The sequence below is a fragment of the Podarcis raffonei genome, chromosome 3 (genome assembly GCF_027172205.1).
Source record: "Podarcis raffonei isolate rPodRaf1 chromosome 3, rPodRaf1.pri, whole genome shotgun sequence".
NCBI classification, from domain to species: domain Eukaryota; kingdom Metazoa; phylum Chordata; class Lepidosauria; order Squamata; family Lacertidae; genus Podarcis; species Podarcis raffonei.
Genome location: NC_070604.1, coordinates 18,089,023 through 18,114,245, shown reverse-complemented (window position 1 = coordinate 18,114,245; position 25,223 = coordinate 18,089,023). Strand labels below are relative to the sequence as shown.

The window sequence follows — 25,223 nt, the reverse complement described above, 5'->3', positions numbered from 1 at the left end:
CCCATTGTGTTCCAGCATGGTGCAATGTTATCAAAGTGTACCTTCACGATATTAATGGTATTTACTGTGACTGTATGATTAAATAAGATGGCCTTGGTTATGCTTCATTATTTGCTTTTTAACCTAAAAGAGCTTTCTTGTGGAATTATTAAATGTACCTAATGAACAATCAGTGCAGCTTCCCCTTGCACATCCCGAAAATGTGTATATTGTTGAAAATCCTTTGTAGTAAGGAGATTTAGCCACAACTCCCATTTTCTTATGGAAAGTGTAGCTGAAAATTAATGTTCCTTTTTTGTCCAAGTTCAAATCTTATTACTTTAATACTGTTCAAGTCGAACAGTAAGGTGTTGAGGGACACCTTGTTTTTGTAAGCCTGGCATATCTCGACCAGCTAATTATTTTAACTGTGTGCCAAATTTTGTGTTGATTACATAATAAGAATGGCTAGAATTGAAGTGTTAGTGGATAGGTGGCACATTCTCTGTGTGTATTTACTCTTAGATATAACCTCAGATTTCCCTTCAGCTACTAGATAAAAGGTCAGATTTTCCTAAAGTGGTTAATAAGACATAAATATAGACATTTCACATGATGTACCATGTAAATGTAAACCTTTGTAGTTACAAGTTTTTGTAGCTGGAGAATTGTTTTAAAAGGCATGTAATTTATTAGCTATCGGTAGCTGCTTTATTGCCTTGCCGCACTGCAGTAATAAATAAAAGAAAGTGAACTGATTTTACAAATGGCACACAAGGTGCACATTTTGTGAAAAAAGTCTTTTTTTTAAGAATTGGCATTAAATCCTTTTTTTGTGATGACAAAGAGGCTAAGAGTGCAAACTGTATTTTCTGTTTATCGAAAACAGAGTCTTTTTTTCTCGAGGGCATTTTTTCCTATGATCATCAAGGGATTTCAAAAGCAATAAAGTGTGGAATCGTTGTTCGACTTGAACAGTATTAAAACTTAGGTTTTAATTTCAGTGAAGTAATAAGATTTGAACCTGTCTCACGTTACAGCACTGTAAGGCATTTAGCAATTGTATTTTAAAGGAGGTTTTTAAAATGCATCTCACTTGTAAGCTAACAGTCTGTCTAATAATTAATAGTTTCTCCTTGGTACGAACTGTGTTTTTTCATATGGGCTGTCTTGGTTTCGTTAATAACAGATTATAATAATTATAGGGTTGTTCATTCTTAATTAGCTTAAGCCCACAGCCACTTTTTGTTCTTCGCTCCAATTGCTGTTGTGATTATACATCTAACTTAAATTTTGTTTCCTAATTCTCCTCATGAAAGCCTAAATACATTTTATGTCTAGAATTAATAATGGATCTTCTGCAAACATGACTTGCAAATACTGCAACATTCAGTTTTCAGCAAAATAAAATTACATAAAACACACTCTTGTCTTACTTGCTGCAAGTATAGCACCCCTAGGTAGTTCTAACTTTACTTACCCAGGAGTAAGCCCCATTGAATTAACTAGGAGTTACTTCTGTGTAGACATAATTGAGATTGTGCTGTTAAATCTGCATTATGTGAAAGCTACGTAAAGATCTAAAATGTAACTACCTGTACAATAATTTTTCTAACGAGGTCTGAATATACTTAGTTAATTAGTACATTTTATTATTCTAACGGGACATGTTCAAAATGGCTGGCAATATTTAACGTTGGAGAGGTGCGCTATGATCTTTCAGGATGATATGAAATACTAACAGCCTCGATTAGCTGTAAGGTTTCTTTTCTTTATTTTAGTAGATGGTCTAGACTGTAAATATTAGAGGATCTAAAATAAATCAACATATTATCCTAAGGATACAAAATGTAAGCGCTCTTTGTGGTTGGGAACCTTTGACAGATAGTTTGGATGAAGCAGATGATTGCCCGCCTTTCGTATCTGGCCTCCATTACTATGCCTGGAGGCAGTTTAGTGTTATAGTTGTATACTGATGTCAGGATTACTACTGAGTGGCTAGCAATGACAGATGTCTATAATTACAGGCAATGCTTCCAGTAGTTCAAAAGAGCCAGCCTATGTTGAACAATTATCTTATTTCTGGCCTGCCAAAGAGTAGTGTTCAAATTGCTAGTATTAGCTATGGTGTATCCTTCCCCCTTCGCCCAAGGCTCTGATATAAATGTGCAAAAAGCATTCTGATATATGGCTTAAAACGCACACAGGCCCTGATCCAGGAAACCTTGCATGCAGGCAGTAGGCTTCATACATACTTTTGCGCTTGAAGGTATCCTGTCAACTCAGAGGAGGAAGAGAGTGTCTGAAAACACACAGTGCATGCTGCAAGTCATCAACTCTGCTACTGTTTATTTGGTGGTGCATGCAGGATATAGAAACGAATTCCTCACATGCACCCTGATTCCCCACCGCCGCCGCCCTTTTACACGTAAATGACACCATCCCAGATGTTCAGCCCATGCACACAAACCCATTTCTGAGGATCCCTCAACCTTGCTGGATTGAAATGATTATCTACTTTAAATAATGGCCCTGCTATGCTTCTGATACATAGGGGAAAGACCCTTGCAAGATGGATTCTCTAAAAATACCATTGGCTAAAAATAACATTAGCCACCTTGTCACAACTTTAAGGACTACTTCACACATTGTTTTTTTATAATGTGGTAACTAATGTTCATGTTGGAGGGACGTGGGTGGCGCTGTGAGTTAAGCCACATAGCCTAGGACTTGCCGGCAGTTCGAATCCCCGCGACGGGGTGAGCTCCCGTTGCTCGGTCCCAGCTCCTGCCCACCTAGCAGTTCGAAAGCACGTCAAAGTGCAAGTAGATAAATAGGTACCACTCCGGGGGGAAGATAAACGGCATTTCCGTGCGCTGCTCTGGTTCACCAGAAGTGGCTTAGTCCTGCTGGCACATGACCCAGAAGCTGTACGCCAGCTCCAGAGTCAGTCAAGACTGGATCTAATGGTCAGGGGTCCCTTTACCTTTACCTAATGTTTGTGTTGAGGGGGAACCAATAGAAAGAAATTATCTTTAAACAGGGGAAGTGTCAACGCAAGGCATCTCAGAATAGGAAAAAGAAAGAATATAACACATTATAATAAGACTGTCACAAAAGGCTATAAATAGATGGTATTTGTTGGTTGGTATTATGGATATCTTGATGACATGTCATATATTTCTAGAGCATAGCTTGGAGGTGAAACATGCTTTGTAAGCAGAAGATCCTCGGTGTCTCTTTGGCTGGGAAAGATTCTTATCTGTAAACTTGGAGAGTTGTGTCAAGACTGAGCTAGACGAAAAGGCCCATGGTCTACCTCGGCAAGTTAGCTTCCCAATATTCCTATTTGACAACAGTCTGTGCGGTCTGATAGGATGTGGCCTTCCTTTTGCGCTGTTTTTATGCCATAGTGCAACCTAAGGTCGGCAACCTAAGGCTTATGGGCCACAAGCGGCCCATGGGGGTCGTTTAACCAGCCCATGGACCCTCTGCCTGCTCGGGGACCCCCGCCGCCCGCTCCATCAGCTCCCATGCGCCACGCTAAACCAACGCAGATCAGAGTGGGGACCACCTTCCACGACACAGGCCGGCTTCCCATTGGCTGCAGGAAGCTCCTGCAGCCAATGGGAAGCTGTGCACGCCTCCTCTGCACTGGAAGGAGCGCCAGAAATAGCATTTGCGCATGCACACACACACTCCAGCCCACCACAGTGTCAGCGGAACCGTGAACCGGCCCAAGCCACAAAAACTTTGCCGACCCCTGCCATAGTGGCATAGTCTACTGAAGGCCTACCTCTGCTCAACAGTGGTGGGGTGGAAAAGATGGAGGTGCTTTCTCAAGCAGCAGTGGCAGCTCCAGGAATTCCGAGAGTTATGTCTGAAGAATTTGGGGGGAGGCCATCCCACTTCTCCAGTTCCTGGCGTTAAGTAGCTTCAGGGATCAGTCCCTTTCCCATAGTGATGCAAGACTCCTCCATCCTTTGACCATGCTGAACTTTCTGGTGTGCAGAAATTTCTCACTGCCTGTATCTGACTGCTTAAAGATATGTCAGATTTGGCTGGGAGGGGATTGCTGGAGATGGGAGAGTATCTCCTTTCCCCAGATGCCTCTGTTACTGCCAGAATTCCAGCTGTGCCATATTTGGGTACAGAATCTGTTCAGAATTCTTTTAATTGGCAAGGATGGGGGGCATCTGAATGAAATGACAATGTATTTGCTAGCTACTTCACACACAGGGATAAAATTCCAAACAGAGAGTTGAACAGGAATCAACAGCTATATTTTCTTGCACATACCAAAGGCACAGTCAAAATAAACTTCTGTTATACTTTCCAAAGGGCTTTGTCCTTTGTACTCAAGACACTTCTCTAAAATATATCTGTTTAGAACTAGCATACTCACATTTTACATTTTGGAAATTTTAACTTTATTTTCTTCATGGTGCCTTTATCCCACTCTTCTTCCAAAGTTCTCAGGACAGTTAAGTCCACCCCCTTTAATTCTCAAAACAACTCTGTGAAATTGATTCAGCTGAGAGCTGTGTGACTGCCCCAAAGACGCTGAATGAGTTTCGCTGCTGAATGGGGACTGGAATGTGGGCTCCCCAGCCTTTGTCTAGCACAGGAACCACTTCACGACACTGGCTCTCTGCATGGAAAGGAGTAATTTAATGCTTTCCCTGGTACCTGTTTCTATGCATTTTTTTTAAGAATAAGTGGTGATGTGAACGTTCTCAAATGACATAAGGTGTGAGTGTTTTGCGTTCTGATAACTTGTGCCTGAATACCAAATGTAAAATTCAGAAGCAGCCCTAAGAATAATGTGAATCGAACGAAAAAGATGACGTTAGTTGTGATAATTAAAGGCAATATGAACTTAAGAAATGCAGGAGAAATTATAAAAATGGGAGATCATCAGAGGTGCTGATGGAAGTCCAAAAGATTGTATAAGAGGTGAAATTTTGTGGAATGTATGACAATGAATATGTTTTAAAATGAATAAAAATTATTATTAAAAAAAAAGAAGAAGAATGTGAATCAGGGAAAGGGTGCGTAGCTCAGTTCGCATGCAGAAGTTCCCAGGTTCAAACATTAGCAATCTACAGGTAGGGCTTGCAAAGACTCCCGTTGGAAACCCTGGAGACCAGCCTTCTTCAAAACTGCTATCTTCTAGAGGTGGTTGGACTCCAGCTCCCGTCAACCCCAGCCAGCATGGTCATTGTTCAGGGATGATGGGCTTGGAGACCAACAACTTTTGGAGGACACCAGTTGGGAGAAGACTGGTGTAGACAATAGTGACTTAGATGGACCAATTGTGCAGCTTGGTATAAGGCAATTTCCTTCCTATTGGTGCAATTCAACACTGCACTCTTCCAGTGGTTCCATCTCCACAAGCATTGTGGTTTGCCACATAGAACAATCCCTCCTCCTGCCTCCATTCACTGTTATAGGGGTTCTTGTGATACCACCACCCGCGAGCCAATTTTAGGGGGTGGTGAATGCCCCATTGCACAAGCAGAAGCCTTTGTGCAGGGCTTCTACTGACGGGCTTGTTAAGTGAATCCTGCCCTATGTGTTTTCCCCAAACTCCTATGCAGTGGCCAACTCATTGTGTCTATTAGCTCAGCTCAGCTAGTAAATGTTCAACTGTCCTAAGTTATCTGATGACAAAATGCTTTAATGTTGCATCTGTATTACTGCTGGTTTCCTGCAGCAAAGCCTGAATAAAGTTCAAGAAGTTGTAAGAGCTAAAACATTTATGCTGTGCCTCTTGGTAATAACTTTACTGTAATTTTGTGAAGATCTGCTACCCAAAATCTTAATTCATTATTGCAACCCATACGAAACACAGAGAATCAACATTTTCTTTTCTTAGTTGCACAGTGTGAAGGATTCATTGTTCTAGTTTAATTTGTTTCATGCGGTGCTTCTGAGCACATTCCATACAGAGCTGTTATTGAATTTCTCTGACTGTCATTATATATCCATACAACCTTTAGAAACCCTCATTCTCAGTTTCCCAGTTTTATAATATGCTTCACATTTTAAGGATTGACGTAATTAGCTTCTTCTTCTTAGCTAAACATGTCCGGGGCCGAAGGATTGTATGAACAATATAGTATGAAGCTTTCATTTATTTAATGATGATACCATCTTTTCTCAGCCTAAGATTAAATTCAAATATACCGCTTCTGCAATTTTGTCTCTGAAGTTGGATATTTGTCTCACTGCCTCCTGTATTCTTTGCAGCATAGCACAACATACCCACCCCACCACCCTAAATAACTGCAAACCCTTTTGGATTGCAGAAGAAATAAGAATAGGCTATTCTCGTTTCTGTAATGTTACCTTGTGGTATTTTAAGTATTGAATTGATTTGGGAATAATTTGATTGGACACTGCTTCACCTTCTGATCACATTATGTCCTGTAAGAAGAGAAACATTAGCTAATGGGAATATATTTGAATGGAGCTCATTGCTGAATCTTTCCTTGCTTTCAACTGAACCTAATTTTTTACTTAGGGCATAAGCTCTGAATATAAGGGGGGCTTTTGTAATTTAGCTCCAACTGAGAATATTGTAGCCCCACACTGCTGTGTTTGTTACACACGTTTTGTATTATTTGTGAGATGCAAAATTCACTTGGAAGCGCCCTATCAGCTCTTCCCAGAGGCATAGAGCTACAAGAGTTTCCCATAGAGGTAGTGTTACAGGCGCCATGTTTGATGAATCTGGAGGACATGAGACTGAGTAGAGGCTATAGCTCTGTGTTACATGGAGTTATTGCTCCTACTGGCCTTGCTCCCCTTTTCTACCTGACCTCCGCATGTTGGCAGCTCCAACTTCACAGGGGACTGTGTGATCAATAACCCATCCACCCCCTCAGCAGCATATGGGTAGATTCTATGCATTGGGGCAATAAATTGCATCTAAACCTGCAACCAGGATTTGGATTACAGAGAGGGACGAGCTTGTTGCGTCCATCTCAGTCACATCCCCAGCAGAGAAGTGGGAGGCGGTGCCTGATCTCAAGCTGAGACTGGCACGAACCTGCAGGAACTGTCTGCAGAGGGGTTACATCTGGAACGTTACAAGTGGGACCTGCTGCAAATTGCTGCAGCTTCCTCACCACCCTAGCAGAAGACTAGCAGGGAACCAACAAGCCAATCAGGCCCCCCACCCACCCAGGAAGATGGAAGGCACTCAAGCAAAGTGTCTGCTTTCTCCACCCTTTTTTATTTTCCAGCACAATCAATTTTCCGAGGCTGCCAAGCAGGTACATGCTCCATTGGGCTGTATTTGCCTTGTTAGGTTTTGTTTTTTAAAAAAGAAAACAACCAAAACCATTCCGCAGCCTGCGTATGTTGCGTATTTATGGTACTTTTCTATGCAAAATTGTACTAGACAAAATTGTACAAAGAGCAGGATAAAAACAAATAAATAACATACGGTAATTCCATAGCTGTTTTAATTTAAAAGCTATTCTTTTCCACAATGTATGGTATAGCTATGTTACCCACACAGCTATTTAAAATGACCCTGTCACATGTGAAAACAAATTAGATTGTTGCTGTTAATGAGCTTTTCAATTTACTTATTCAGTGGTTCAGATAAGTAGATTTAAGAGGTAATGATCCTGTTTAGCACCAAAGCTTAGCTGTCAGATTCTAGTAGTTGAGGGACATCTCCAGGGATAAGTGTTGACATAGATCTTGATGGGATAATAGGAATCATAGCGAATGCATGATAAAAGGAGTAGCAAAAGCAGCAAGGAAACGGTGGATTAAAGGAGTGTTCTTTGTTAAATTTGACATCTCTCCCAGTGTTTCATTTGTTAAGCCATGATCTGAATGTTAATTGACAAGAGAGCAAAATGCTACCACATAGCACACAGCTTCCTATCTTTCTTGTATATTTTTATTTTCGTTTTCATACAAATGATAAATATTCATACGCCTGGCACAAAATGTTGAAGCAAAATCTAAGTTTGTTAAAGAATCCTGAAATATCATTGAATGCTACATCTAGGGCTTGTCCACACAGGAGTTTAAAGAGGATGTAAATCCGCTGTGTGTCATTCTTGTGAGTGGCATCCACACAACATCCTTTCCACCTATTGCCACATGCCCTGCTTCCCTGCTCTAGTTATATCCCGCTTGGACTACTGCAATGCGCTCTACATGGGGCTACCTTTGAAGGTGACCCGGAAACTACAACTAATCCAGAATGCGGCAGCTAGACTGGTGACTGGGGGCGGCCGCCGAGACCACATTACACCGGTCTTGAAAGACCTACACTGGCTCCCAATATGTTTCCGAGCACAATTCAAAGTGTTGGTGTTGACCTTTAAAGCCCTAAACGGCCTCAGCCCAGTATACCTGAAGGAGCGTCTCCACCCCCATCGTTCTGCCCAGATGCTGAGGTCCAGTGCCAAAGGCCTTCTGGCGGTTCCCTTATTGCGAGAAGCAAAGCTACAGGGAACCAGGCAGAGGGCCTTCTCGGTAGTGGCGCCTGCCCTGTGGAACGCCCTCCCATCAGATGTCAAAGAGATAAACAACTACCTGACATTCAGAAGACATCTTAAGGCAGCCCTGTTCAGGGAAGTTTTTAATGTGTGACATCTTAGTGTATTTTTGGTCTTTGTGGAAGCCGCCCAGAGTGGCTGGGGAAACCCAGCCAGATGGGCGGGGTACAAATAATAAATTATTATTATTATTATTATTATTATTATTATTATTATTATTATTATTACTATTATTATTATTATTATTATTATTCCATTTGCTCCTCACCTGAGCTCAACCTAGCCATTTTGATTCCATCCGCCCAAAGGAAAGGATGCAGCACAACTATTTCACAAGCGAAGGCATGTTTGTGATCCATTTCTAAAATTTTAAAACTGCTGTTTTGCACAAAAATGCTGTGTTAAAAATGAAAATGAACTTGCAGTTCAGGAAGAATCAACAGCTCCAGGAGGTGGGAAAGTAAAAGGAAAACTTACTTTCTTCGCCAAGCTGAAATGGCTTTCTGGTATGGGGGCAGGATCTGGAGACTGAAGGCCCTGATTCCACCTCCTGCCTGGCTGTTCTTTGCCTCTCTGCTGTGTATATAAGGCTGATTGGCATAAAACTGGTAAATGAAAAATTCGTTGAGATTTCAAAAAACGTTGAGATAGATTTTGGAGTTACTGATTAAAGTGCATGCAGAAAAATTGAAGCACATATGTATTAATGCTCTAGTGTAGACATAGGAATAGTAGATGGTTCTGGTTTAATCACCTGGAAAGTCTAAGGAATTCAAAATATACCTAACTTTACTTTCTCCTTTGTTCTTAAATATGTGTTTCTCCAAGACTTGCATGTTTACATGCCACTCATAATTGGTATGTTCTAAACAGATTTTATGTGTGCATGTAACTTTAATTCTGTCAATGTTTAATAGTATTTAATGATTGATTTTTCTATGTTACTTATGTTTTTAATCTGTATGCTGCCTTGTGTCCCTTCAGGGGGAAAGGCGGAGCTAAGGCTAATACTACTACTACTACTACTACTAGTAATAGTAATGTTTCTACACAAATAGAAACCAATCCACTAATAAAAATAATCTCATATATCAAGTGTCCTTTGCATAGTGAAGTACGTAGAATTAATCCCTAATTTATAACTTTTACTATGTGCATGTGTTGTGTGACTATAACTGTTAAATGTTTATTTACCAAAAAAAAGTTGTGCTTCTGAAAGTGAAACATTAAATGTTATCCTAAGAAATACCTTAAAACCCAATGGCCCATCCATCCATCCACATTCCACAGAGAAATAACTAAAGTTGGGCAACCCTTCTTAATCCTATCATCTACTAGGTAGATCTGTGCTTTCTCTGAATCTGATTGTTGCTGTTCTGTAATAGCTATAACCTGGTGATTATAGCCATCACCTAATCACCCAGAAAAGCAAGGATTTTTATCACAGTAAATGTGATAAATATGAACTTATATGTACAGTAGAATACCATCTTCTTTCTGCCGAGCACTTGTTAAAGCACTCTTTTCTATTCCAATATAAAACTTTATGGTGTGGGTAGGCAAACTAAGGCCTGGGGGCCGGATCTGGCCCAATCGCCTTCTAAATCCGGCCCATGGACGGTCCAGGAATCAGCGTGTATTTACATGAGTAGAATGTGTCCTTTTGTTTAATATGTATCTCTGGGTTATTTGTGGGGCCTGCCTGGTGTTTTTACATGAGTAGAATGTTTTCTCTTATTTAAAATGCATCTCTGGGTTATTTTGGGGGTTTAAGAATTCGTTCATTTCCAACCCCCCCAAAAAATATAGTCTGCACCCCCACAAGGTCTGAGGGACAATGGACCAGCCCCCTGCTGAAAAAGTTTGCTGACCCCTGCCTTATGAGATCTTTTATGGGGGTCTCAAATTGCTTCCTCATACAAAGAATAAAATAGTAGCATTTATCCCCAATAATAAATAATTTAGGATAAATGCAAGAAACTAAAAATATTAGTCACCGTAGCTTTTCGACATATGGATGTATTCAGAATTTGAGAATATAGTTGGCAGTAGGTCTGTGAAGCCAAAGCCCAGCTCCTGGACTGAATCATTCTTATTTGAGGGAATCCAGGCATTGCCCGAGTTGGGTTAAAATAGCCATGGATTGCCGTGAGTCTGGTGGTCCAGAGCAATTTGAAACTGTCAGGCTTGGGCATCAAACAGAAACAAGGTCAAGCAGGAAGAAGAAGCAGTGAAAAGGCCTAGGATAGGAGAAGGGAGCTTCCTGACTGATTGCATTTTCCTGGGAGAAGGTGGGTGGCTTTGGGTTCTGGGGTTGGAGGTGGTTCTTTCATAGCAATTTTCTCACCCAACCCCTCCTTCCAGCATCATTTGTAGCTTGTTGTTGTTGTTTAGTCATGTCCGACTCTTCGTGACCCCATGGACCAGAGGATTTGTAGCTATCACCCATCTATTTCAGTCTGCTTAGTCATCACAAGTTGCTTGAGACAGTCTTTCTTTCTTAACTATATAATGCAAGCAGGCTTCCTCAACCTGAACCCTACAGATGTTTTGAGACTACAATTCGCAGCATCCTTGACAACTGGTCCTGCTAGCTAGGGATCATGGGAGTTGTAGGCCAAAAACATCTGGAGGGCTGAGGTTGAGGGAGCCTGGATTATGGAACAGGAGGGGGAGAAGCAAGGAGAAATACAGTTTGACCATATTTTCAGCCTCATAGTCACAACAGAACTGAATTTCAAAACCAACACCCAACTTGCTGGTTCGCTGCTACCAAAGAAAGTGATCTCTCTTCAGAACAATACATTTTAAAAAAAATCATAGTACAGTAAGCTATTAAGATTTCACCGTTGAATTGTTTTTTTTCCAGGTTTATGCTCGAATGTCAGAAGTTTTGGGAATAACAGATGACAACCAAGTTCTAGAAACATTTATGGCAAAAATGTGAGTTTGAAATGCCTTCTCTTGTGGTTTTTGTCCCGCCCCCAATGTAAACATTAATGCAAATGCTGCTAATAGTTAATGCCTTAATTTTAAAATTTTGAGATGTGACATATGAATGCAATTAATGTGGCTTTTTACTGTCGCCACCACCCTTTTTCTGTTATTATCAGTTAGCAACTGTCTCCTGTTGTTTTCACGTTTTGAAAATCTGAAGGCAACCTTGCTCATTTTGTATTTCCCTTTTTATGCTACATTATATAATACGTTGCATAATATACTGGGGAAACTATTCAGCAAATCTTGACTCTCTAGATAGTTGTTTGAAAGAATGGTCCAAATTCTTCTCTGGAGAGAATAATAAGTGAACCATGAGAAAGAAGGACAACTTTGTAACTGGGATAAAAAAATCCAATTCTTGCCTTCATACCACCTGGAACTAAGTTATTTTTAAGCAGGCTGGTGGCTGATGGTTTAGAGTAGAGTTCAATTTGAGTTTGAAGGCAAGAACAAAGAAAGTATGGATTGCTGCAAACTGGGATGAATACAGTTAGCTGGGAATAAGTCCCATTGAACTAATATTGTACATGTGTATGTCTGTTTAGAAGATACATTTGTAAAACTTTTCTTTTTTTAATTCTAGTGTTACAAATCTTAAATACTGGGGGCGATGTGAGCCTGTGATCTCAAGAACTCTTCAGTTTCTAAATGACCTTTCAGTTGGATATCCTTTTAACTGTATATCATGAGTCCTATCCACTGGGTAGTTTAGAAGATGGTAGAATGTGCACCCTTTTCATCTTTACTTTTTTACTTGTTGATACTCTTGGGAATAGTTGATACTGAAATAGTAATTAAGCGTAGCCCTTTCTGTGCATAGTCCATTTTGAAAATGCCATCTTGCTTATTTTGCACGTAATCTTCCTTTCAAATTAATTTCTGGTTCCTGTCCAGTTTTATTGGTCAGTAAAGCTGGGATTTTGATATAAAACCAAAATAAGTTTATTGTCTCCTTCAACCCTGCTTCTGATGGCTTCCATGAAAGGGTAACAGCTATGGCAATTGGAATCGGGCAGTGATTGGGGAGATGACCAGGATCCTCTGTGCTTGCTTCAGAGCCTGACGTTAATTGAATGCTCTTGAACGTTCAGCAGCTCACTGGTCCTGTGAGTTAGACTTCTTGGAGAGCACATGGTCTTTTTCACTTTCTCCCATCATCAGCCCAGTGCCATCATCTGCTGTGCAACTCAAGGTCAGGGTCAACTGAGCATTCAGCTAATTGTACTTCTAGTTTAATGAGCTGGTTAACATGATCTGGTGTGAATGTATTTTTGGGTATTTTATGTTTGCCTGTGTGTGTGTGTGTGTGTGTGTGTGTAAAGGGAAGTGTCACTTGTATGTGACAAAGACGGAAGAGAAGAGGTTATTGTATTGCATTGCTAAAATGTTAAAAGGGTAAAAATGATTGTTTTTCCTCGATGATTTCTTTCAGTACCTTATTGTTCAATAAACTAAAGGTCAACAAGAAATTCTACTTTAAATAGCTTTGTTAAGATATGAAGATAATCAGTCTTTAAGTAATAAAAGGTAATGAACTTCTTTCATTGGTGCTTCTGTTCCTAGTCTACGCAGAGAACTTTAAACTTCAAGCAGTTGCCGCAAAGCAGTTGTGGTGCAAGAACACTCTGTGTTCATCTCTGTCACCACCTTTCTCCTTCTCCTTTGCCATTGAGAGGTGAGGATGACCCCAGATTGGAGGAGCAGGAGCTGGTAGGCAGTGGTAGGCAGGAGGGGGGAAAGTAGTAGGGGTGAAGGTTGGGGGAAAAGATGGTGCAATGGGAAAAGCAATGGCGACAGTGACCCACCTTGGGTGGCACACTGTGTTTGTGCTGGGCCCAGATCAATCTGACATCTTCAAAATAGTTGTGTGAATGTCTGTTTTGCTCTCCTTCCTATTCCCCACCCCCCAATTGCATCAGCATGTTCTCCCAAGCTGCCTTTCCACCCTTGTTTTCGTCTCCATTTCTTTTATAGCAGAAAATGCTTGTTTCTTCCACTCTCTGAAACAAACTAGCTTTAACGAATTCTTACTCCTTTACAGTGGGCCCTCGAGTTACGTATCGCTTTGGATACATAACTTTTAGGTTGCAAATGCGGCAAACCCGGAAGTGTATACTTCCAGGTTTCGCCGCACATGCACAAAAGCGCTCTGTAGTGCCACGTGCGTGCACAGAAGTAGCGCCTCGAGTTACAGACTTTTCAGGTTAAATATGGAACCCCAGTGGTACCTCGGGTTAAGTACTTAATTCGTTCCGGAGGTCCGTTCTTAACCTGAAACTGTTCTTAACCTGAAGCACCACTTTAGCTAATGGGGCCTCCTGCTGCCACGCCGCCAGAGCACAATTTCTGTTCTTATCCTGAAGCAAAGTTCTTAACCTGAAGCACTATTTCTGGGTTAGTGGAGTCTGTAACCTGAAGCGTATGTAACCTGAAACGTATGTAACCCAAGGTACCACTGTATATGCTGCTTTAAGATCTGCAAGTTAACCTTTCTTCCACAAGAAAATAGGCCTGTGAGTGCTCAGAGAAAGAACCTTGCCTGCCATGCACTAATACTAATCCATTATAGATGTCAAGTCCAAAAGGTTCTGTACTACTGAGCTTTTAATGGTTTTTCACCTGTGCAGTTCACATCTGTTCATTGCCAATATTATATTCAGATTAATTGCAGAATGGTCCTGCTTCTGATGTTATATCTTAGTATTTTAGTTCTGGTTTTCTTTTGATTAGGATTCAGATTTGTTATTTTTTAAAAAAAAATATATATATATGCTTGTTTCAGTTTTGTTCTTTCTATCACCCTTTTTAAAGCTGCCTTTAATTTATTTTATAATTTAAAAGATACATAAAATGTATGAATCTTTTTTTTTTAAAAGAAGAAATGAATTGCATTGCAACTGGGCTTCAGGTTAAAGCAGTTCAAAGCAGTTAAACATCTCCTGTGTTTAAGAATCCTAGGCCTTCGGATATATTTTTTTTCATCTCTTTATCTGATTCAGTGGCATATAGCAGCATTGGACAATAAACTGTGGAGGCATCATAGCTCAGTGGGTAAAGCACATGCTTTTGATAAAGAGGGTTTAGGTTCAAACCTGGTTCCTTATTTCAACCAGACTGGAAAGAACCGCTAAGGCAATACTGGGCTAGGTGTCCAGTGGCATGGCTTGGTATATGTTCCCCTTGTTGCTTATACAGTGGTACCTTGGTTCTCGAACGGCTTAATTGTCAAACAAATCGGCTCCCAAACGGTGCAAACTTGGAAGTAAGTGTTCCGGTAGCCAAACATTTTTTGGAAACCAAACATCCGATGCGGCTTCCAATTGAGTGCAGAAAGCTTTTGCAGCCAATCAGAAGCCACGCCTTGGTTTTCAAACGGTTTCAGGAGTCGAACGGACTCCCGGAATGGATTAAGTTCGAGAACCAAGGTACCACTGTATCTGTTATTAAAAAATCTCATAGAAATTGATGCACTTTTTCATTCCAAACGAGGGTCCAATAATACTCAGTGTTCTACTCTTCTTTTCCCCTGATATTATTATTCCCCAAACGAACTTTGTAAAACGCTCTTGCTTGGTAGGTAACTTTGCTATATCGATGAATGGGGGTACACGATGAAAAGAGCATATAAAATCAGCATTAACTTTGCTAGTTAACTTTTTTTAAATTGGCAGCATTGAAATAAACAACGTTTTGAATAAATAAATGTAATTTGACTCAAACTTCTGTGATTTGTTTCTTTTTCCAGTTAAAATGAATGTAGCATGATAGAGCTAACCTAAATGCTGTTTCATTTTATTCTTATGTGTTAGTATTAGTTAAGTTTAAAATTGTGTTCTTTGGCAAATGAAAAAAGAATTCAGAAGTATTAAGACACCCACTTTTGTGCTGGAATTTAATATGCAACTTTTTATTGGAAAATAATCGTCCTTGTCTGGCAAAATCCACCATGCAATATTTCTGTTAGTAGGCATAATGTAATAAAGGCAGGGAGGGCTATTTATCACAACAAATTTTGAGGATTTCAGGATTCTTTTTATTATTTTAATATATTTCTTTGGTATTAAATCAGAAAAATGATAAATTACACCTGTCGAAGCTGTTTTTCCTTTTTGTTGGAAAATGATGTACAACCCAATTTTGCTGGTCATTTTGGCTTTTAACGATACATACATTTTTCCCTCTTTTAAATCTATTGGCTCAGCTTTTAAAGAACAATACTGAAGTACTTCTTATTTCTTACATATGAAGTGTTTATAAATACTTCCTGGTATTGCAAACTTTAACCTTTTAACAATGCATTAGTTTGTCAGAGCAACTCAGTGGCTGTGATGTTCAAGCTCACTTCAGACAAGCCCTTCTCATTCTGATAGGGATTAAGTCACTGTGGTCGGTTGAGGATTAGGCTTTCATTATATATAACTTTGTTGGGAAGCGCCATGTTTTTTAGAGCCCACATCCAGGGGGCCCATTTTCAGTACACAGGGTACATTAAATTGTGATTAATTTGAAAGGCTAAAAAATAATTAGTTTAATTTAAATGCCTGCCCATTGCTTAATTCATTCATATGCATATAATTTTCTTTCAGAATCAAGCGCTACATGTTCCTTGAAATTGGTACTTATCTTTTATTATGCATAAGGGTTATTTATTTCTTCAGAGATTCTATAACAGTTTTTTTTAAAAAAAATCACAATTTTAGAAAGGATTAGACAAAAGAGCAAAAATATATATAGGGAGTATTTTAAGCAACAAGAGGCAACAAATGATTTGTGTTGCTGTCTTGTTTTGCATTATTTTAACAATTATTCCAGGCTTGCATATTTAGAAATATATTAGCCCAATTTGATTTTAAGGCTCAGTTATTTGAATTATAAATCATTATGTCCCTTCTAGCTGATCAGTCACGGAATAGCTTTGAATTCATTTACATAATGGAATGTGTTAGTGTTTCCTTTCTGTCAGTGTAGTCATGGTACTCCCTCATGCATCCTCGGTTGTTTTCTCATAATTAACTTTAACACACACACACACACACACACACACACACACTCATACACTCATGGTTATTTTGTGAAGGAACTGACCACAAAGTGTCTTTCAGGTATCTGATTGTTCTTCTTCCTACTTACACTGTGATTGCAGCTATTAAAGTCTTTCTTTTGGTTTAAGAGAAAACCCCTGCAACATAAAACAGTCACTTGATGAGAAGCAATCAAGCAAGTTACCGTATTTTTCGCCCTATAGGACGCACCGTCCCATAAGGCGCACCTAGTTTTTTTTGGGGGGGGGAAATAAAGGGGAAAAAATTATTTTCCCCCCCCCAGGCGCGGGGCTGCGGCGGGGGAGGCCCGAGCTTTCCCCGACCCCAGCCCCCAAACAGGCAGCTCTCTGCAAGCCGTGGGAGCCCAGCGCTGGCTCCCGCTGCTTGCGGAGAGGTCCGCGAAGCCTGGAGAGCGAGAGGGGTCGTTGCGCACCGACCCCTCTTGCTCTCCAGGCTTCAGCGAAAGCCTGCATTGGCCCCATAGGATGCACACACATTTCCCCTTCATTTTTGGAGGGGAAAAAGTGTGTCCTATAGGGCGAAAAATACGGTACCTAAAAGTCTCTACATGTAATTGTTAAAACATAGCCTAGGAAGTGGATTATTTAAAATGTTCCTCTTCAGCTGATGAATCTACTGTTTGTTTGTATCTAGATCTAAGCTGGCTTGGTTGCAGAAGCATTGCAGTAAACTATCATTGGGCAATAGAGAAAGAAGGAAAAATCTAGACAAATGTAGTAAAGATAAAAATTGCTGCCAAGTCCATTGATGCAAGTGTATTTAAACATGCTTGCTTCTATACTGGATTGTGATTAAAATACAGGCAACTCTCAGTTTACACTGGGGTTACATTCTAGGTATAGAGATTTTGGCGTAAAGCCAAAATTGTGTAAAGTATAGTCAAAACACATTGGGTTCAATGGCAGGTGAGATTGCCACCTTTTATTATATGTTGTTGTTGTTTAGTCGTTTAGTCGTGTCCGACTCTTCGTGACCCCATGGACCAGAGCACGCCAGGCATTCCTGTCTTCCACTGCCTCCCGCAGTTTGGTCAAACTCATGCTGGTAGCTTTGAGAACACTGTCCAACCACCTCGTCCTCTGTCGTCCCCTTCTCCTTGTGCCCTCCATCTTTCCCAACATCAGGGTCTTTTCCAGGGAGTCTTCGCTTCTCATGAGGTTGCCAAAGTATTGGAGCCTCAGCTTCAGGATCTGTCCTTCCAGTGAGCACTCAGGGCTGATTTCCTTCAGAATGGATACGTTTGATCTTCTTGCAGTCCATGGGACTCTCAAGAGTCTCCTCCAGCACCATAATTCAAAAGCATCAATTCTTCGGCGATCAGCCTTCTTTATGGTCCAGCTTTATTATATATATATTGCCAAATGTGTTGCTGAATGTGAACAAGTTAAATGCACATAAGTTGTGAGTTACCTGTAGTCAAAAATTTAAGAGGTTACAGATAGGACCAAGATGTGGGTCCTAGGTCCATTAAATGCTGAAGACTGATGATGTGAACTTTAGAGGCCATATCCAATTCTGTGGCTTCTCTGGCTCAGTGTACTTCCATGTAGCCAATGGAGCTGCCTTTTCCTTTCCTATCATTTCTAGCCACCTGCACACCCTCAAAATCAACTCATGAGGGCTGGAGCATGCTCCAAAACAGTTTTTTTGGGATGCACAGGGGGGAGGAGAAAAAACAGAAGTCCTGTTGCAGTAGTGGAGGTACGCACACAGAATGTTGCATGCGTGCCAAGAGTTCTGATTTTTTAAATGTTAGGATTAAAGAAAACAATTTTTTAAATAGAGACTCCAATTTGAATAACTTCCAGGTTGCTTATATAATTTAAACTCTTTCCCTATACCCTCTCTTTAGTACTTTCAGCCAATAATATAGATATGTGTACACTAGTTTCATAGCTATATAAAGTTCTTTAACTATATTTGATTGTGAATGCAAGGTGTTGGGAGGAAAGGCTAATGCCGTAGTTTTCCGTGTGTAAGAAGACCCCTATTTTTTGAGCCCAAAATTAAGAAAGAATTAATGGCAACATTCCGTGTATAAGACGACCCCCAATTTTAAACTTAAAAAATTTGGGGGGAAATATAGTCTTATACACGGAAAAATACAGTATTTCCAAACTTTTGACGATTTTGCTGTGTTGAATATTCAGTGCCACACTATATCTAACTTCGATGCAGAGACACAGTGGTGCCTTGGTTCTCAAACTTAATCCGTTCTGGGAGTCCATTCAACTCCTGAAACCGTTTGAAAACCAAGGCGTGGCTTCCGATTGGCTGCAAGAGCTTTCTGCACTCAATCAGAAGCCATATCGGATGTTCGGTTTCCAAAAATTGTTTGTCTACCAGAACACTTACTTCTGAGTTTGCGCCGTTCGGGAGCCGATTTGTTCGACAACTAAGCCATTCGAGAACCAAGGTACTACTTTATTTGTTTCTTTCCTTATACAGCCTCCCTCAACCTGGTGCCCTTGAGATGTTTTTACCTACAAATGCATTATCCTTGACCTATAGTGATGCTGGCTGAGACTATGGGAGTTGGAATCTGGAGGGCACCATGTTGGAGAAGGTTCTCCTAGAGTAAAACAATGGTACGGGATAATGTCAGTATTTTTCTGTAGCTCCTTCCTGTCTTAACCATTTTAAACAGAGAAAATATTTTAATAGGAACTGTGAGAGATGAGATGTTGAACTCAAAACCTTGATCCATATGTAGCAGCAAGTTGCGTGCCAGTTCTAATGCATGAGAAAATCCCACCCTCTTCCCCAATATACACACTACAGAATCATAGAATCATAGAGTTGGAAGAGACCACAAGGGCCATCGAGTCCAACCCCCTGCCAAGCAGGAAACACCATCAGAGCACTCCTGACATATGGTTGTCAAGCCTCTGCTTAAAGACCTCCAAAGAAGGAGACTCCACCACACTCCTTGGCAGCAAATTCCACTGTTGAACAGCTCTTACTGGTAGGAAGTTCTTCCTAATGTTTAGGTGGAATCTTCTTTCTTGTAGTTTGGATCCATTGCTCCGTGTCCGCTTCTCTGGAGCAGCAGAAAACAACCTTTCTCCCTCCTCTATGTGACATCCTTTTATATATTTTTTGAACATGGCTATCATATCACCCCTTAACCTCCTCTTCTCCAGGCTAAACATGCCCAGCTCCCTTAGCTGTTCCTCATAAGGCATCGTTTCCAGGCCTTTGACCATTTTGGTTGCCCTCCTCTGGACACGTTCCAGTTTGTCAGTGTCCTTCTTGAACTGTGGTGCCCAGAACTGGACACAGTACTCCAGGGGGGCTCTGACCAGCACTATCTGTTCTGACAGAGCTGCTCTCTGTGACGTTAAGAGAGAGTGCCGGAGGTAAATAGTTAAACAGGTTGCCCAGTCAGGACCCAGGGGGGTGGAATCAGTGGGACTATAAAACCAGTTCTGGGAGGAGTTTGGGGAGGAGTTCGTTGGGAGTTGTTGGTGGGTAGTTGGTTGGATTTAGTGGGTTGGCTGGTTGGGAAAGGCAGTTGGTAATAGAGAGACAGTTAGGGCAGTGGGTTCTTGAGTGTGGGGAGGTAGAAGAGATAGAGGAAAATAAGACTAAGAAAGTAAAGAGCAACAAGGTTTGGAATGCTGTAAAAGTTTTGTTTGTGTCTGAAATAAAATACACTCTTCTTTATTAATTGAGATCTTACTGAGACTGAAGTGATTTTACCAGGGAGGACCTGGTTGGTGGCAGCGGATTAGTGGTGTATGGGTCAATAGTCCGTGAGACGTCCGGGGGCTCCGTACAAACGCCACACTCACCTGTTGAGGGTTAGTGACAAGGTTTACCTGAATTTGTCACCCCATTCTCCCATCTGCTGTGAGAGACGACTGCTGTAAAAGATGAAAGAATTGGCCTTGAGATGTCCTGACAAGTATCATACATTTCCTACTTGTCTTCTAAAAAAATTAAGAACACTATGACTGTTGATAGTTTTAACAATTTCCCCGCTCTTCTGCTTAGTAATATTATGTATTAATTATTACTTTCTTTGCATTTTTTTAAAATAAAAAGCCTAATTTTTGAAATCTGTATGTTCTAATACTCTCTAAACCTATCGATATGTGGTCTCTGAAGACCATAAGCATTAAAAAGTTAGGTTTTGTGTTATCAGCATATGAATTGCATACTGTTGTTTCCCTTAATTTCAAACACTTATATTCTCCTTAAAAAGCTTGTGAAAATAGATGCTGTGAAGTTCATGCTGCAGAATCATACAGTAGGTCTCTCGAATTAGCTTCAATATTTTAAAAGTTGTTAACATAAAATAATGAATGGTGTTGACTTTTTAAAAATCTGTTCTTCATTTTTCCACCAGAGTAAACACTTTCCTTTCTTGGGTGTAAATGATAATTATGGTTTGAGTGACCTTAGGTGCAGAACCAGATTCTATACTGCACTCACACGCCTTCTCATGGTAGATCTAGGTAAGAAATTTTTCATTGTATTCCTTCACTCCCTTCCTGAAGTTAGAAAGGTCTCCCAAATACATTGTCTATGGTCTAATAATCAGTTCCTGGCAATATTGATATTTGTTTTTAAATCAAAAGAACACTATGCCAGACATGTTATTAAAACATGTTATGACCACTTTGAGACCTAATCTTCCCACAGAAGGATTGTTTTCCTCATCATGTGCAAGAAAGGTGAAACTAAATTCAACATGGTTTTTCTGGTTGCATTAAGTCCGCATGACTGCTTGTGCCAGAATCAGGATGAAATTTGCTATAGAATGTACTAAAAATTCAGGTTCTTTGGATCCAGTTCATTTTATTTACCTATGGGTTTTCATTTCAAGGCTAATGTTTCTTACTAGGAAATAAGTCTTAGAAGAATTAATTTCTGAATAAATGTATTTTAGATTGGTCAGCTAAATTATAAGAGTGTGATCTTTGGACATGGGACCTATCCCTGTTTCACTGAAGAACCTACTTTCTCTTCTAGGATTCTATGCCAGGAGCAAAAAGACAGATTTGGAATGTACTTTCTTTTTATTTCCACTGGCTTTAGATTGTCCCAAAGATGATTCAGTATTTTAAGTTAATGCTACTTTATTTCCAGACTTACAAGATTCCTCTGCAAAGTAAGAAGCTCCCTCACCAGATTCAAACTAGAATATGCAAAGTTCACCTGTAAACTATCTATGCAGTCCTTAAAGTTATATTGCTATTTCCTGGCACCTTGAAAATCCCTATTCTCATTGGGATTTTTTGAAAAAAGTTTAAAATGCCGTAGCATCTAGAGGAAGAAATAAACTGAACATGATCATTAGCATCAGTGACTCAGATTATGTTTTAAAAATAGCTAGACTGAATAAAAATCAGTATCTTGCTAATGCATCTCAGAAGATGGTGGATTACTCAGTTTCTGTGTGTGTGCAAAATGTGGACCCAACAAACCCCATAACACAGTGCTGTCTAAGCTAGGAAGAAACTCTTCTTTGCTACCACTAATTGTAGCCTTTTAAATGGGTTCAATTACCTGTTTGGTCCAACTGAGCACAAAAATTGCACCACTTTGCTATATTGTCTCCAAGCCTCAGCAGCCTTCTGTAATCCATCCACCGAAGGAAGGTCTATTTAGGATTCGGAATGAGAGAACACTTAGCAGCTGTAGTAACTTCTTCAACTGGTCACCTATAGGCATAAGTAAAATTAATCTCCCAGAGCATTCTGTAAACCCATTGGAATTTTCAGTCTCCATGTCTGGGCCATCCTTTGGCCTGTACATCTCATCTCTCTTCTGCCTCCCTTCAGAGACTGTGTCATGAAAATGTACACCCTTTGTGAGGTAATGATCTGATCATAAGGGTGACATCTGCATCCCCCATCCTCAGGCTGCCTGTTTCCATGACAGCGTAATACAACAAACCCAACATAGTACCTGTCACACTGTCAGTAACAATGACTTGATGTAGCTGAGTGTGTTATGAGGGACATGTATTTTTGAGCCAAAGCCTATGAGGTGGCCTCAGGATGAGATACCTGGATATGAGGCATGGGGCTTCAGCAGATCAAAAAGCCTTGGATCTCATTATAAGGTAAAGGTAAAGGGACCCCTGATCATTAGGTCCAGTCGTGGCCGACTCTGGGGTTGCGGCGCTCATCTCGCTTTATTGGCCGAGGGAGCCGGTGTACAGCGTCCGGGTCATGTGGCCAGCATGACGAAGCCGCTTCTGGCGAACCAGAGCAGCGCACGGAAATGCCGTTTACCTTCCCGCCGGAGCGGTACCTATTTATCTACTTGCACTTTGACATGCTTTCGAACTGCTAGGTTGGCAGGAGCTGGGACTGAGCAACAGGAGCTGATCCTGTGGCGGGGATTTGAACTGTCGACCTTCTGATCAACAAGTCTTAGGCTCTGTGGTTTAACCCACAGCGCCACCCGTGTACACACATTCAAATTTGATTGTGCAGAATGTATCCAAAGGGATGTATATTCTTTCAAATAAGTGTGATCCTGTTTCATCAAATTCCATCCCATGTTTGCTCAAGTGGAGTAGTCCAGAGAGTCCTTGGGGGAATTCTGAAAGTGATGAGGAGAGGGACGTGTGCTAAAGCCGGTATATAGAAATCGAAAAGAAATAATAAGACAGATAATTAGAATATATAGACATCAGCAGTGTCAACTGGGAGAATTACCATATTATCTGGAATAATAGGCAGCTATAGTTTTTGATAGGATATCAAAATGCCCTGTGAGTTTTGTGTTCCCATTTCTTGCATAACAATGGAAAATCAGTATTCAAGAGTACAATGCAACACAGTATGAGGGAAGCTGGATTTAACTGCAGATTAAATAATGCTGGCTGGGCAAAAACCTGCTCTGAAGCCTTGGTGTGGTGTTGCCATTCACAGCAGGCAGTGCAGGAAATAATAGATTCAGGATTCAGACCTGGGGCGGATTGAGTGCCAGTTTGGGCCCCCGATCAGATTTGTGTGTGCATGCGCATAGCCCTACACACAGGCTTACCCTAGCTTAGCAACTGAGTAACTAACGCTAGTAGGGTCCTATGAGTGTCAGTCATCCCAAGGGCCTACTCTGGTGTGGTCTCCTAGACTACATCTTACTGTTAAGACGTGAAGTTGTGAAGAAATGTGGATTCAACATTAAAAGCTGTAACATTAAAAGCCCTGAGCAGATTGGGCCCAGGATACTTGAATGACCACCTGCACTCGTGCCAACCTGTCCATTTACTGAAATCAGTGTTGGAAGACTTACTTAGGTGTCCACCTGTGAAGATGATTAGGTTGGTGGGCACCCTTAACAGAGCCTTTTCATTGGCTCGGCAACAATGGAACTCCATCGCTTTGTAGGCTTGGCAGGCCTTTTGAAGACCTATCGCTTTTCAGTGGCCCTTAGCAAGTTTTGTATATTAGGAGTTCTTGTTGTAGGCCTCCTGGATTTCATTGTTATTTTCCTGGCATTTAACACTTGCCTTTCTTCCTTTTTACCATAGGTGAAGATGAAGATGAATTTGAAAACTTCATGCTTCCCCTGACAGTTTCATTTGAAACTTTAGCTCAGATATTTAACAATAGTTTTAAACAAGAGGAAGCAAAGGTAAGTTGTTTTGAATAGAAGGGGGGAATCTTATTTCTCATAAACCAATAGGGAGATTGCGGGAGAGAGAGAGATGGTTGGGGAGACACCATCCAGCCAAAAAAAATCACATTAAGGCCCATTGACTTAAATTGATGGAAATTAAGTGTGAAAGTAATTTTGCCCTTAAAATCAGAAAGATTCAGTTTGGCTGGTTGCCTTTTTCTCAGTTCTGCTTTAGTTTATGTGATGTTTCCCTTTGAAGGTCCATATGTGAACTCTTCATTTTTAAGCCTCTTGTAATATATATCTTCTCTCCCCTATATGAGGGGGCAAGGCATGAGATTTGTTTCCAGAGCAAGATGAAGCACAGACTGGAATAATGAGCAAACAAGTAGGAAGATTAGGTAGAAGTAGAATTGGTTCTCTGCTCATTCCTCTCATGTGATACCTCCCTGCCCCATCCCTGCTTGCTATGTGCCCTACTTCCTTATCTGTATCAATCCCCATGTGCTGCTGAGCTTATTCCTAGGCACAGATGTCAACTTTTCCCTTTTCTTGCGAGGAATCCTATTTGGAATAAGGGAATTTCCCTTTAAAAAAGGAAAAAGTTGACAGCTATGTTCCTAGGCTCTGAGGAATGCTGAAGTGGGAGAACAAAAGGCCTTGATAATCCTAAACCAGGAGAAGCAAAATTGCACCATTGAATTTTCCCTGAGAATTTTGCATTACTGGTGAAACTAGACTGTTTGTGGAGTTTCCATCAAAGAGCTAGAAACCCCACACCTAGTTCCCTTGTCTCTCCCTATGTCATTTCATAAGGGAAGTGTGTGATATGATGCCATCATATTGCGTACTTGTCTCCCTTGCCATCCTCCCCTGAGTGGCAGTGATGAAAACATGATGCCATCTCACACTTTTCCTTTAATCAGTGGGAGATAGGAAGTAGATATAGGGTTGCTGTTTTAGTGACAGCCTTATGATCAGCATTACATTTAGCTCCACTCTCTGTTTTTCAGTGGGTGATGCACAACATTAGTCATACACAGTGGACTGAATGAAACCAATGGACTTAAGT

At 40.7% G+C, this 25,223-nt stretch overlaps 1 protein-coding gene across 7 annotated transcripts in view; it reads left to right on the top strand.

Annotated features, from left to right (window-relative positions):
- RANBP17 (RAN binding protein 17) overlaps positions 1-25,223 on the top strand; it is a 177,966-nt gene that overhangs the window by 89,218 nt on the left and 63,525 nt on the right. For 6 of the 7 annotated variants that reach the window (XM_053380685.1, XM_053380684.1, XM_053380686.1 and 3 more), the window contains 5 exons: positions 11,377-11,450; positions 12,091-12,171; positions 20,759-20,822; positions 20,922-21,030; positions 24,063-24,166. In XM_053380685.1, the coding sequence (XP_053236660.1) occupies positions 11,377-11,450; positions 12,091-12,171; positions 20,759-20,822; positions 20,922-21,030; positions 24,063-24,166 (432 nt within the window). The remainder of the gene's footprint in view (positions 1-11,376; positions 11,451-12,090; positions 12,172-20,758; positions 20,823-20,921; positions 21,031-24,062; positions 24,167-25,223) is intronic. The other variant, XM_053380688.1, reaches the window with a different exon arrangement.